The following is a 14,353-nucleotide window of genomic DNA, read 5'->3' as shown; positions in this document are numbered from 1 at the left end:
TGGAGGCCCCCGAGTTTGTTGAAGGCTGATATGCACACAGAGACACAAAATGCATCCCTGCCGGCTGTTAATTCTGCTTGGTGTGCCATTTAACACACACACACACACTTCTGCTGCCCCTCCAGCCGCACATCCAGGAAAAACTGACACACGCAGGTGTCCAGCTATTATTCAGCCACCGAGCAGGACTTGCGTCGACATCTTAAATGGAGAAACTGTCAGGGCGCCCAGCATGCCTCTAACCTTGGAGGCCTCTGTCCGGCTCACATGTCACCGCATGACAATGAGCTGTTATTTAAGAAGAGAGAAAGGAGATGGGGTGGGGAGGGGGTTGGAGAGAGAAAGGGGGACTAACTCACCTGCCACAGCCAAAAGTGGAGATGGGTTTATTTTTAATCTTGGGATGGGCTCTATTTATTGTCTCCGCAGCCGGAGTGCAGGGGCCACCAGCTGAAAGATTCCTCTTGGAACGAGACTGTGGGCTGCACAGTTTGGTCTGAGACATGGTGAGTAAGAGGATCAGAGAGGGGATATTTGGGGTAGAGGACAGAGGGCAGAGGATGGAATGGGAAAAGGTCCCAGAAAACAAGTAGTATTGGGAAAGCAGGCTGGTTTTTGATCTCAGATGAAGAAGAACAGGTGAATCTGGGCAATGCATCAAGGATGTTCAAGGCTAGATTCACAGCACATTCCTTTACATGACTCCAGTGAATTCAGTGGGGCTTACTTCCAGGTAAGTGGGGGTAAGGACCGCAGCTTACATGAATCAGTGGGAGCTGATTTAGAATCAGAAGAGGCTGAGAAGTTTTACAGCGGCTCGTGTTTGTTCTCTGAGGTTTTGGAAGCATGCAAATTATCCCGCAAGTTAGTGGGAACGCAGGTTCTTTAACTGGCTCGTTTGTATACTTGAAATATTCCTTGCTTGAACCTTCACCCAAAGATTCCAGGGCAGTGAACAACAAAGTGTGAATATCATTAAACGCACGTGATGTATAGATATAATTTAAATCCGGTAAATGATTATAAAGAAAAGACAAGCCCTCTTCCCATAAAAGATTAAAAAAGAAGAGTCCACCTACAATCTCAAATGTGTCTCCTATGAAAGGTGTGTCTCCTATGAAAGGGCCACCTGCTCTGCATCATGCAAAAGGTTCCCAGGTGAGCCTGGCGTCTCCAGGTAAAGCTGGGAGACTTCCCTGCCTGAAATCCCGGAGAGCTGCTGCCAGTCAGTGTAGACAAGACTGGGTGGGATGGACCAGTGGTCAGACTCAGTCTAAGACAGCATCTTCTGTATGCTCCCCACCCAGCCACATCCAAATAAGCTGAATGGTTTGGGGTTCAGGACAGAACAGAAGGAAAGTCCTTCATATAATTCAGAGTGAGGCTGCGGAATTGACTCCTTCCGCAAGTTGTGGTTCCGGCAACGAACTTTGGGGACAAAGGCTACCCAAGAGGATTTGGCCATTTCCCCAGGTGCCCAGCTCGAAAACAGTGCCAGCCTCAGTCCCCAGCATGCCCACATGCAACTGAGAAAGACCCTGGCCTGAGATTTTTGGGGACGATGACCTGAAACTCCTGCCAATTGATGTAGGCAGCACTGCGCTAGATAGACCCAGGGTCCAATTCTTCACGAGGCTACTCCCCGTGTTGCTGCAGAGAATACTGGGGTGGACTGACCTCAAAGGCAGATTTATTTATGGGGTGGGGGTGTCATGCTCCGAAGTCAGAAAAAGGCTTCCAAGGTAGCTTATAAAAGGCTCGTCGTATAAAATGATGCAACACAAACGCTAAAGAAGAGAAGGAAATGAGCAACCTCGCGTTCCATATCCTTTCTTTGTCTGTTTGTTAGTTAAGCAAACGTTGCCCTCCAGTGAAGTCCACAGACTAGTGGTTCTAAAAACCTTTACTTAGGAATTTTCCAAGGTTCACACTCACCTGTAAAGCCAGCTGAGATGAACCAGCAGAGGAGGCTCCCAGAGAGCGTTGCCCCTCACTTGGCGGATGCAGTGAAGCTGTCAGTATACGGTGTGGTTTTATATTTAAGTGAAATATTTATTTGTTGTGTTTTAGAAGTCGTTCCTCGGGGCTCATTCACACTTAACTGTGCTTTTGCCTGGAGTTTTCCCTGCAAAAACCCACCTTTTAAAGCGGAAACGCAACAAACAGTAATTCGGGTTTTCTGCAGGTTGCTGTTTGCTCCAACTCAGCAGGAAAGAGCGGGTTTTCAGGGAGAAAGCTCAGTCCAAGAAAGAGCAGTCGGACATGGAGTTTTAAATTGTGGACGATGCCTGGAAAACACAAAGTCAAGTGGGAATAAGCCCTCCCTCTGGGATTGTGTGAATAATGAAGAGTGGGGTACAAACAATTGCCTCTTGTTTGATGGCCTCTTTTAACAGAATCATATAATTGTGGAGCAGGTAGGCACCCCAAGGGTCATCTAGTCCAACCCCCCCTGCCATGCAGGAATCACAACGAAAGAATCCCCGACAGACCTCTGCTTTAAAAACTCCAATAAAGGAGAGTCCGCCACTTTCAGGATGTTGGACGTATATAGGTAAATGTTTATTGGTTAATGTTTTAATAGGATTGGTCTGTTCTGTATTTTAGCAATTATTTATTTTTAATCGTTCCATATTTTAACAGTGTGGTGCAATTGGTTTTTGTGTTTGCTAAATTGCCTAGAAGCCACCTGGGCATCGAGCAGCATCAGCGTAAATAATCAATTAATAATAGTAATAATAATGACCCTGGGAGTCCCTTCCCAACTCTACAATTCTGTGATTCTGTGGGATAATATAAATAAATGATAAAATCTGCTGGCTTTTTAGCTGTGCAGACGGAGCACCCTCCTTTCGCTTCCCACCTCTGCTGCAGCCCTGAAGCAGCTCCGAGGCTTAAGGGGGCACCCGTGAATAACGATTGTCCCCCTTGCATCTCTCCAAGTCTCCCAAGAAAGCCAAGAAGCGGTCCGAAGGCGCCAACTCCAATGTCTTTTCCATGTTTGAGCAGGCTCAGATCCAGGAGTTCAAGGAGGTACGAGAAATATGTAAAATAACCAAGCAAATGCTAGAAATCACCCCAGAAATGGTCTTACTAAACATCTTCCAAGACAATAATGCTCATGTACACCACAAAGAACTCATAACCCACCTACTGTCAGCAGCCAGAAACATCATAACCAGACACTGGAGAGACCTGTCAGGAGTAAGCATGGACCAATGGTACCAAACAGTATGGGAAACAGCCTTACTAGAAAAATTAACCAATAAGCTGAAACTGACACGGGGGCAAATAGAAGAAGACTTCTCCTTTATCACACACACAGCCCAACAAGACAATGACAAAAATCTACCAACAGCATACAAATCAATATGGCTAACCTGACCCAAAACACACACACACACCCCACTCACACATGAAAACAAAGACCACCACAGCCAACCACAAATGAACAAGCATAGCCAAAGCCAACCCCAACCTCTCACCGCCAAAGGAACACAAGCGAACAGCAGAGAACCTGCACAAGTAACGCTGACACCAAACCCTACATATATTAAATAAATAGAAACATCATCACCTGACTCCACCCATCTTTCCCCCTCTTCACCTCTTTCACCCTTTTCTTCCTAATGTCTCATGAAATGAAAATGATTTGTAAAAATATTACAGGGGGAAAATATGAGTGAGAGACATTGCAAATACTTTTGCAATGTCTCTCACTCATGCCTTGGTCCAGTATACCCGAAGGAGCGTCTCCACCCCCATCGTTCTGCCGGGACACTGAGGTCCAGCGCCGAGGGCCTTCTGGCGGTTCCCTCACTGCGAGAAGCAAAGCTACAGGGAACCAGGCAGAGGTCCTTCTCGGTAGTGGCACCTGCCCTGTGGAACGCCCTCCCACCAGATGTCAAAGAGGAAACCTACTACCAGACTTTTAGGAGACATCTGAAAGCAGCCCTGTTTAGGGAAGCTTTTAATGTTTAATAGATTATTGTATTTTAACATTCTGTTGGAAGCCGCCCAGAGTGGCTGGGGAAACCCAGCCAGAAGGGCGGGGTATAAATAATAATAATAATAATAATAATAATAATAATAATAATAATAATAATAATAATAATAATTAAAGTCAAGAAAATCTTTAATAAAAATACATTTAAAAAAAACAGCCCAAGACGACAGGCAGGGGCGGGGGGAGGGACGGCCTTTTGGTGGAGAGTTGCACCCAACATCTTCCTAAATCATTCTGAGAAAGCAGCCCATGCTGTGCACTGAGCCGAGGAGGCAGCTCCACATTCAAATCTCACTCTCCACAAGCTCCGCTCTGAAAGAGACTCTGGCTTCTCTCTCAGTCTCCATTCCACACCTGCAATAAAAGCAGCAGCTCCCTTTGCAGGCGTTCCTTTGCTATGCCAAATCAGCCGCCCGCAGGGAGCCTTGGTGTCTTGAGGGCAGGCCAGGCCCAGGGCCGTCTTAAGCATATCCGGCGCCGTGGTGCGAAGATCCCTCCAGCACCCGCCCCCCCCCCCATTTACCAGAATTGTCAACCTTTTTTCAGGCGGGGGGGGGGGGACCCCCAAAGATGCTGACCATTTTTAGGAAAGGTTCCCCACGGGGGTGCATAACGTGCAACGTGCATGTCCAAATGGCAAGAAGGGGTGCGTGCAGGGAGGGGGGGGGAGAAGAATACTTCTAGAGCCGTTCCTCTCCTGGCCTCCCCACAACTCTCACGCAGAACCCTCCAAGCTCCTCCCCGCCTCGCCTGTTGCTTCCCAGTTGCGGCGGCGGCCGCGCAAAGACGGAGCGGGGAGATGGATCTTCCCCCTGGTTGCTGGCCACAGGCTCAACCTGACTGCTCAACCATAGTGCCTGGCTGGGGGAGGGCAAGGAGGGAGGGAGGGAGGCTGCCAAGGCAGCCAGCGACGGAGGCGCTACTCTTGCTCGCTCTCTGCAGCCAGCCAGCCAGCAGAGTCCGGCGCTCAAGCACAAGGGAGGCACAGCAGAGCATGCAATCGGGATCCCAGAAGGTTATGGATTTGCCGGGTCCTGCGCCTCCTCATATGCATAGCCAAGATCCCGATCGCACACTTTTCTGCACCTCGTGTTTGTGCACTGGGTGCGGCTGGCTGGCTGCTTGGGGGTGCGGCGTGCGTCCCGGGAGGGCGCGGGGCATGCCGGGGAGGGGGCAGCCACAATGGCACGCTTTCCCAAAAGGAGGCTCCGGGTACAGCACGGCATGGCGGAGGCGGACGAGGGCGGCGAGCTGATGGTGGGAGGTGCCGCGTCCAGCCTCCGCCTCTTCTCCGGCGCCCTCCAGGACGTGTCGCCGTGGTTCCCCGCACCACTAGCCTCTATGGTTAAGACGGCCCTGGCCCAGGCCAATTCTTCTGCTTATTTATTTTAAGCACAGAATTGCACGCCAAGTCCTGGGTTAGTCCACATTCTCAGAGACTAAAGGTCCCAGAAACCAATTAAAAGGGGCTTAAATGGGAAGCCCGGTCTCAGCCATGGAACCTGTTCACAATACCAGAGCTTAAATGCTGGAATACAAGACTCCTGCCAATTTCAGCGCATGGCAAAACACCAGCAGGTGGTGGCATACTCTGGGCTGACTTTCTCTCCGCCCCCCGCCCCCCCCCCCCCCGTTCTACTTTTGTTCGGTTCTGCAGAACAGATGTCTGGGTTTGCTCCCAGGTGGACCCTGGGAGCCTGTGGGGAGTGGGAGGGGAGGCATTGAAGTGGGGAGGGGAACCCAATCTGGTTCCCAATTTGCAGTGACCACATTCCCGCAGCATTTTGCAATGCGTTTGTTTTAAAGCCCCCCGTGAAAATTCACCAGCATTTTAGTGTGAATTTCTCCTAACGCACACATTTGCAGATGTAATTTCCCCTAATAATGATGCCAATAATGCTTCTCAGGAAAGCAATTTCTGCATCTAGCCTGACATTTCAGTGTGGCCAGATAACACAACTGTGCCCTGATACCCCCCCCCCCCATTTAGGCCTTCACCATCATGGATCAGAACCGCGATGGGTTCATCGACAAAGCAGACCTGAGAGATACGTTTGCCGCATTAGGTAAGCAAAGAAACCCTATAAATCACCCAAAAGCTTGTAAGCAGAGGCAGGACAAACCTTACATTTTTTATGGTTTTGTATCTAGTCTGTTCTGCCTGCTTTTAAAACTGCCTCTAGTGTTTTTATTTATTACGATGATGTTTTATCCATAACTGTACTACAGAGGATTTGTCTGTTTTGCTTTTCTTTACCCACGGGTGGCGCTGTGGGTTAAACCACAGAGCCTAGGGCTTGCTGATCAGAAGGTCGGCGGTTCGAATCCCCGCGACGGGGTGAGCTCCTGTTGCTCGGTCCCTGCTCCTGCCAACCTAGCAGTTTGAAAGCACGTCAAGTAGATAAATAGGTACCACTCCGGCGGGAAGGTAATCAGTGTTTCCGTGCGCTGCTCTGATTCGCCAGAAGCGGCTTAGTCATGCTGGCCACATGACCCGGAAGCTGTACGCCGGCTCCCTCGGCCAGTAAAGCGAGATGAGCGCCGCAACCCCAGAGTCGGACACGACTGGACCTAACGGTCAGGGGTCCCTTTACCTTTACCTACCTTTGTATAGCAACCTGGTATCTTTGTAAAAAAAGGGAAAAAAAGGTGGTGTGGGAGAGGTTGCATTCAACGCTAGTCCTATGCAGAGTAGACCCACTGAAATTAATGAACCTGAGTTAGGTCCCATCTGCACTGTATACATTTAAAGCAGTATCAAACCACTTTAAAGAGACTACAATTCCCAGACAGTGGGTGCCTCTTCCTAGGCAACTATGGGAATTGTAGTTCTGGCAGGGGGATAGGGTGCCCTCCTAACCACTCTCAGCACCCTGTTTGAAGTGTTGTTATTCTGCTTTAAATGCATAGAGAAGATGGGGCCTCTTGGGTTCATTAATTTCATTGGGTCTGCTCTGAATAGGACTCAATTTGGATTTAAAAAAACACACTAAAGAGCAGCCTAGAAGCATTTTTAATAAATAAATAGACATACATACAGCATGCATGAATTTTTTTCAGTAAAAAGGCCTATTTCAAGTGCCAACATTTCCTCTCCTCTCACCACCCAGGTAAAATTCTGTGCCAGGTCCACCAACTTAAATTCAGAATGTCGATTCCCACTAAGTCTGAAAAACCAACCATGCAGAAATCCCGAATCATTTGATGTTCAAAGATCTGGGATCTTTCTAAAAGTTCAGCAGGACTTGTGACCCGTCAAGCCCAAACCAGTCTGCATTCATTCATTCATTCATTCATTCATTCATATCTCACCTTTTCCTCCAAGGAACTCAGTGTGGATCTCCTCCTGCTCATTTAATCTCCACGAGAAGCCTGTGAGGGAGGTGAGACTGGGAGGCAGAAACTGGCGGCCCAAGGCCAGTTCCAATGGGCTTCATGGATTTGAACGCTTGTTGGAACCCTAGACCCAGTGTGGTGTAGTGGTTAAGAGCGGTAGTCTTGTAATCTGGTGAACTGGGTTCGCTTCCCCGCTCCTCCACATGCAGCTGCTGTGTGACCTTGGGCTAGTCACACTTCTCTGAAGTCTCTCAGCCCCACTCACCTCACAGAGTGTTTGTTGTGGGGGAGGAAGGGAAAGGAGAATGTTAGCTGCTTTGAGACTCCTTTGGGTAGTGATAAAGTGGGATATCAAATCCAGACTCTTCTTCTTCTTCTTTCTTCTTCTTCTTTCTTCTTCTTCTTTCTTCTTCTTCTTTCTTCTTCTTCTTCTTCCTTCTTCTTCTTCTTCTTCTTCTTCTTCTTCTTCTTCTTCTTCTTCTTCTAGATCCCAGTCCAACATTCTAACCACTACCGTACACCACACTGCCTCTCATGAGACTTGTAAACTATTTATAGTGGCCTGCTGTGTGCCCGGCAACCCTAATTTTTGCAGTTCCAGGTAGCCAAACAGCCCTCTGGTGGCCCACCGGGTGCAGTTGGTCGGTTGCCAACGGTTTGGAGGTGGGCCTCTCAATCTGGTCCAGCCAACACGGTGCTCTCTTTTCGAACCAAAATGGCCGTCACCCACGGCTTTCGGCTCTGCTGACTGGGGCTGGTGGAAGTTATAATCCCCCAGAAGGCACTAAGCTCCTGTTGCACCACAGGCTTAACGTGATGATTCTAACGAAGATGTTCGATATTTGAACGGATGGTTGACAAATGTCCCCCTAGAGTTCTTCTACTCTGTCGTGTTTCCCTCCTTCCTCAGGACGCTTGAATGTGAAGAATGAAGAACTGGATGACATGGTCAAGGAAGCTCCTGGGCCTATTAATTTCACAGTGTTCCTGACCATGTTTGGAGAAAAACTTAAAGGTGAGATTGGAGAAGGGGGTAGAAGGTTCCCCCCCACCAATGCCACAAGCAAGGATCACCTTCTGGGAAGAGGTTCTAGGCATCGCCTCACTGCCTGCTCCAACCACCTTGCCACACACATAGAATCATAGAGTTGGAAGGGACCCCAAGGGTCATCTAGTCCAACCCCCCAGCAATGGTGAGAACAGGGCAGCCTCCCATAAGCATTTCACTTCCCAGGTCTCTTTTCTTTGACTTTCAGGTGCGGATCCAGAAGAGACTATTCTGAACGCTTTCAAAGTGTTCGATCCGGACGGCAAAGGCCTGAAGGCGAACTAGTAAGTATCTGTGGAACTCCCTCCCACTTGGAGGCAGGGATGGCCCACCAGTTTGGATGGCTTTGAAGGAGGGCCGGACAATTTCACGGAGGAAAAGGCTACTAGCCATGATGCCTATGCTCTGTATCCACAGTCAGAGCAGTTAATCTTCTGAATACCAGTTGCTGGGAGCCACAGGAAGGGAGAATTGCTCCTGTGCTTGCATCCTGTTTGTGGGTTTCCCACTGGGGCATCTGGCTGGCCACTGCGAGAACAGGATGCTGGACAAAATGATGTTGGTGCTGATTTCGGAAGCTTCCCAGTGAATCCTTTGATTATGAGATGCGAGGGGCACGTGTCTCTCGGGCCCTTCAGTTAAACAGCTGCAGCCTCTGCTCCTCTCAAAGCTTTCCTCGTCGAGGGATGGAAGGAGCCGGGGCTCATTTTGCTCTGGGGTTTTCCTTGCTCGTGGTCGTCCATCTGTCCCCTGCTTTGTATTGCAGCATTAAGGAGATGCTGATGACGCAAGGAGAACGGTTTTCGAAGGAGGAGGTAAGAGGAGGCCTTGGGGACTGGCAGCCATTGAATGGGCTAAGTGGGAGGGCAGGAGCTCAGAAACAGAAGAGGAACAGCTTGGCATTCAGGGCCTGGCTTCTGCAGGTAGAGCTGGGGGAAGCTGCTGTGCTGGACCTTGGATCCCTGCTGTCCATCACTGTGCGCAACACTGAGACCAACGCTCAGTGTGGTGTAGTGGTTAAGAGCGGTAGACTCATAATCTGGTGAACCGGGTTCGTGTCTCCGCTCCTCCACATGCAGCTGCTGGGTGACCTTGGGCTAGTCACCCTTCTCTGAAGTCTCTCAGCCCCACTCACCTCACAGAGTGTTTGTTGGTGGGGGAGGAAGGGAAAGGAGAATGTGAGCCGCTTTGAGACTCATTTGGGTAGTGAAAAGCGGGATATCAAATCCAAATTCCTCTTCTTCTTCTTCTGCCTCCTATGCTCCTAGAATCATCAAATTGTAGAGCTGAAAGGTACCCTGAGGCTCATCTAGTCAAGCCAGGGGTGTACATAGACTGCCTTGTGCCTTTGGTAAGGAGCCGTATCAGTGCCCCTGCCCCTTGCGTTCCTCTGCCAAGGTGCCCAGAGGAGCCTGTGTTCCTTGCCTGGCCACCCAAAGCAGTGCAGGAACAAGCAGGTGGATTCAATATCCACTCCAAGCCAGAGTGAAGTGCAATTTTTGCACCCCCTTGGGCCAACCAGGCCATTCCCTGCCTAGTCCAACCTCCTGCAATGCAATAATCTCAACTAAAGTATCCCTAACCGATGGCCACCCAACCTCTGCTTAAAAACACTAATATATACAAATGAAGAACAATAATTTCAAGTAGCTCCAGTGATAATTGGTATCAAATATTTGAAAGATGGCCAAAAAGACCTGGCAAACTTTATATGGCAGGGGGGAAAGGCAAGGATCAAGCACGAAATTATGATAAGTCCTAAAGAAATTGGCGGCTTTGGAGTTCCGGATTTAGTAAAATATTATGAAGCAGCGAGTTGGATCTGGCGGAGAGATTGGATGACGCTTAAAAATTTTGGAATTGGAAGGGTGGCATGGCTATCTATTTTACGAGAAAATAAAGTTGCACAGTAGATTTACAAATCATCTGGTGGGAGTCCGTTCTACTGTCAAACAGCTCTTATTGTCAGAAAGTTCTTCTCTTCTTGTAACTTAAAGCTGTTGGTCCGGAGCAGGAGAAAACAGGCTTGCTTCTTCTTCCATGTGACAGCCCCTCAGATATTTGGAGATGGCTGGTTGAGGAGTCTCAACCTCCTCTTTTCCAGGCTAAACATCCCCAACCCCCTCAACCGTTCCTCATAAGACCCTTGAACATCTTGGTCGCTCTCCTCCGCACACCTTCCAGCTTACTTAATTCCACCCTGCATCAAGAACGTTGAGGACTAGCACCTCACTTTATTTTTAGGGACAGGAGGCCACATCTGAGCAGCAGAGCACATGCTTTGCTAGCGAAGGATCTTGGGATCAATTCCCAGCCACTCCAGGTAGGCTAGGAAAGTCCCCTGCCTGAGACCCTGGAGAATTCCTGCCTGAAAGTGTGGACAATCCTTAGCTAAATGGACCATGGGTTCCCTCTCTGCTTCCCCCCAGGGAACCCTGGGAACTATAGTATTGTGAGAGCAAGCAAGAAGTCCCTAGCTGACTCTGTGCTCTCTTCTCAGCAGCCTCGTCAGTATGGAACAAGATGCTGGGCTAGGTGCAGCCCACTGGCCTGATCCAGCAGGCTCTTCATATATTCATATTCAATATTTTTGGATTAGTAATGTTGCTTTTCTTAGTATTTTTACAGTTACCCCCACCCCCAGGACTAATGTTAAGGATAATAAGACTCCCTGTCTAAACACATTGACAACACAGAAGGACTTACTTCCGAGGAAACAGGCATGGGGTTGCCCTGCTGCTAATCGACTGGCAATGCATTCCTATGCATGTCTACGGAGATATAGGGCCCATTGATTCCAGTGCATGTTATTCCCGGGTAACTGCACATAGAAGAGGAAGAAGAAGAGTTTGGATTTGATATCCCGCTTTATCACTACCCGAAGGAGTCTCAAAGCGGCTAACATTCTCCTTTCCCTTCCTCCCCCACAACAAACACTCTGTGAGGTGAGTGGGGCTGAGAGACTTCAGAGAAGTGTGACTAGCCCAAGGTCACCCAGCAGCTGCATGTGGAGGAGTGGAGACATGAACCCGGTTCACCAGATTACGAGTCTACCGCTCTTAACCACTACACCACACTGGCTCTAGTTTGCAGACTAGAGCTTGGGTTGATTAAGAGTGCAATCCTCTATGCCAGTGTTTTTCAACCTTTTTTGGGCAAAGGCACACTTGTTTCATGAAAAAAATCACGAGGCACACCACCATTAGAAAATGTTAAAAAATGTTTAAAAATTTAACTCTGTGCCTATATTGACTATATATAAAGTAATTTTTCAATTTTTCCCACGGCACACCAGGCAACATCTCGCGGCACACTAGTGTGCCGCGGAACAGTGGTTGAAAAACACTGCTCTATGCACACATGGTTGGGTGTAAGTCTCACTGAGCACCCATCTTACGATGCTTGCTTAAAGGTAAAGGTGAAGGTAACCCTGACCATTAGGTCCAGTCGCGGACGATTCTGGGGTTGCGTGCTCATCTCGCTCTATAGGCCGAGGGAGCCGGCGTTTGTCCGCAGACGGCTTCCGGGTCATGTGGCCAGCATGACAGAGCCACTTCTGGCGAACCAGAGCAGCACACGGAAATGCCGTTTACCTTCCCACTGGAGTGATACCTATTTATCTACTTGCACTTGACGTGCTTTCAAACTGCTAGGTGGGCAGGAGCAGGGACTGAACTATGGGAGCTCACCCCATCATGGGGATTCGAACTGCCGGCCTTCCGATCGGCAAGCACTAGGCTCTGTGGTTTAGACCACAGTGCTTGCTTACTTCTAAATAAATCATTCTAAGCAATTAGAAGACTGCAATTGTAGCTATAACCGGCACAACGTTGGATAAAATGTCCCTCCAGAGAACTTTTCCCTGCCTGCTTCTTTCCTGCAGATAGACCAAATGTTCGCAGCTTTCCCTCCCGACGTGACCGGCAACCTGGACTATAAGAACCTCGTCCATATCATCACTCACGGAGAGGAAAAAGATTGAAGGCTGGGAGAGTACCCTTCCTACAGTGCCTGGAACAGCACACAATGGGGCTTCCTTCTCCTCACAGCTCCGGTTGTTCCTCCCTGTGCAAACTGGGATGTTCACAGGCTTCCTGATAGTTCTCGTCTTCTTGGTGTTCCCAGTCCCTTGTCCGTCCTCTTTGTGTGAAAGAATTCATTCGTGACTTGAGAAACATTTCTAAAATTGTATTTGTGTTGAATTATTCCTCGAGTCCACATGTTCCTACTTGAATAACAGTTGGCTTGGTAAAACCTGGGAGGGGAGAATGAATTCATGCAGGAGCCAGCACCCAAGCTGGAAACAGGCACATATCCCACTTCTGACACCACTGCTCCATCAATGCTGGAGAACCATTCCATGGAACAGCTACAGTTACAGGGAACTGAGTTAGACAAGGTGTTGCATCAGTCCTGGAGCGTTTATACTCCCCTCCACCCATGCTGGCCCATCATTCCCTGGGAGAACTGGGAGGGTTCTGGTCCACAACACATGTCTTCCTCATCTCAAGGAGGACTCAGGGAAGGGAGACCTCAAACTGCCACATGGGAATGATAGCTTTAGGTCTGGGCTTTCACCAGTGTCTTGGGGCTTAGGGTGGTTCCTCCAGGGGGACATTTTCCCACACGGGTTGGGGGCTGTCTCCCCCAATGCAATAGGGCCAGCACTCATGGGAGCAGGCCCCATCTGGTTAGTTATAGGAAGCTGGTGGGATGGGGTGGGACCAGTCTGGGCTCACCAGTTGGTTCATGGCATCATTTCTCCCAAACCACACCTGCGTGTCCATCAGCTGATAGCTCCCCACCCGTGCCTTAATGTCACAGGTGTCCTGAAACTTGTTTTGTTTCTCAGTTGGGCCAAGTGCCAAGAAAGGCACAGTACTAACACAGTCCTAGCTGGTTTGCAACACTCAGAATCAGATTGTTGGACAGTGCTGCCCTCCGGTGTTCTTACGGGAGCATTTCACTCAAGGATGGGGAAGGCCAGGCTCCCGCCAAACACACACACACACACACACACACACACACACACACACACACGAGACAGCAGCCACTCTTAATGGACAGCAAGGAACAGGTATTTGTTCAAGGTCCAGAAGCCATGATTCCAAGGTACATGAGGAGTGAGGCAAGAGGCTCGTAACCGAATGGAAACTACGAAGATGTCCAAACGGTTGGTGGGTCCCTCCGGCCAAGCTTTGAAAAGTGAAACAGGGCAAGCTTCTGGGACTCTCTCCCCCTAAGGCTCCGCTCCACACACACTCTGCCTGGGTGGGGACACCCAATGTTCCCTACAAAGGGGGTGCCTGGTTCTCAGCAACAAGACTTTGTCCTTCCCTCCTGCCTCCTGCCTCCAAGGAGCCCCTGTTTTTGGACTACAGATCCCACCTTACCAACCACTGGCCATGCTCGCTAGGGCTTCTGGAAGCTGTGAGTCCAACAACATCTGGAGGGCCACAGCTGTTCCCCATCCTTGCTTCAGCAAGAGCAGTGCTTCCCAAACTCTCTGGCTGGTTTTGGACTACAACTCCCATCATACCTAGCTGGTCAGGGGTGGTGGGAGCTGTAGTCCAAAAACAGCTGGAGAACCAAGTTTGGGAAACAATGAGATAGAGATTGCTTGGGAGACTTACCCTGCACCTACACTGCAGGGAGCTGGGGGGGGGGGTCCATAACTACTGTTTCAGAAGGCTTTAGTGTGGTGGTATGATTTGGCCCTCCTCCCTTGGTTCATGGGGGCCACCTGCCTGGCTTTCTCGACTTGGTCACAGACTCTGAGCTTGGCTCAGGGTAACCTGGTCTTCAGCCCCACAGTGCTTTGTTGACACATGCCATCTTTCACCCCCTCCAGATCTAGCTATAGTACCTGTGGTCTGGAATCCAGAACCACCCATGTTATGATCCCATGAACCCAGCATTCGGAGGGGCGGAGATTCCCCGTTGGGGAGCGCACCACCTTCCAC

The 14,353-nt window shown here is 49.5% G+C and overlaps 1 protein-coding gene across 1 annotated transcript; it reads left to right on the top strand.

Annotated features, from left to right (window-relative positions):
• Positions 1-380: 380 nt before the first annotated feature.
• On the top strand, positions 381-12,571 carry MYL2 (myosin light chain 2). Its single transcript, XM_033159253.1, has 7 exons — positions 381-506; positions 2,944-3,033; positions 5,997-6,072; positions 8,253-8,357; positions 8,599-8,674; positions 9,157-9,205; positions 12,274-12,571. The coding sequence occupies exons 1-7, from the start codon at positions 504-506 to the stop codon at positions 12,370-12,372; spliced, it is 498 nt and encodes a 165-aa protein (XP_033015144.1). The 5' UTR covers positions 381-503; the 3' UTR covers positions 12,373-12,571.
• Positions 12,572-14,353: the final 1,782 nt, after the last annotated feature.

The sequence above is a fragment of the Lacerta agilis genome, chromosome 8 (genome assembly GCF_009819535.1).
Source record: "Lacerta agilis isolate rLacAgi1 chromosome 8, rLacAgi1.pri, whole genome shotgun sequence".
Classification (NCBI taxonomy): domain Eukaryota; kingdom Metazoa; phylum Chordata; class Lepidosauria; order Squamata; family Lacertidae; genus Lacerta; species Lacerta agilis.
The sequence above is the reverse complement of the archived record's forward strand: the minus strand, read 5'-3'. Positions and strand labels throughout refer to the sequence as shown.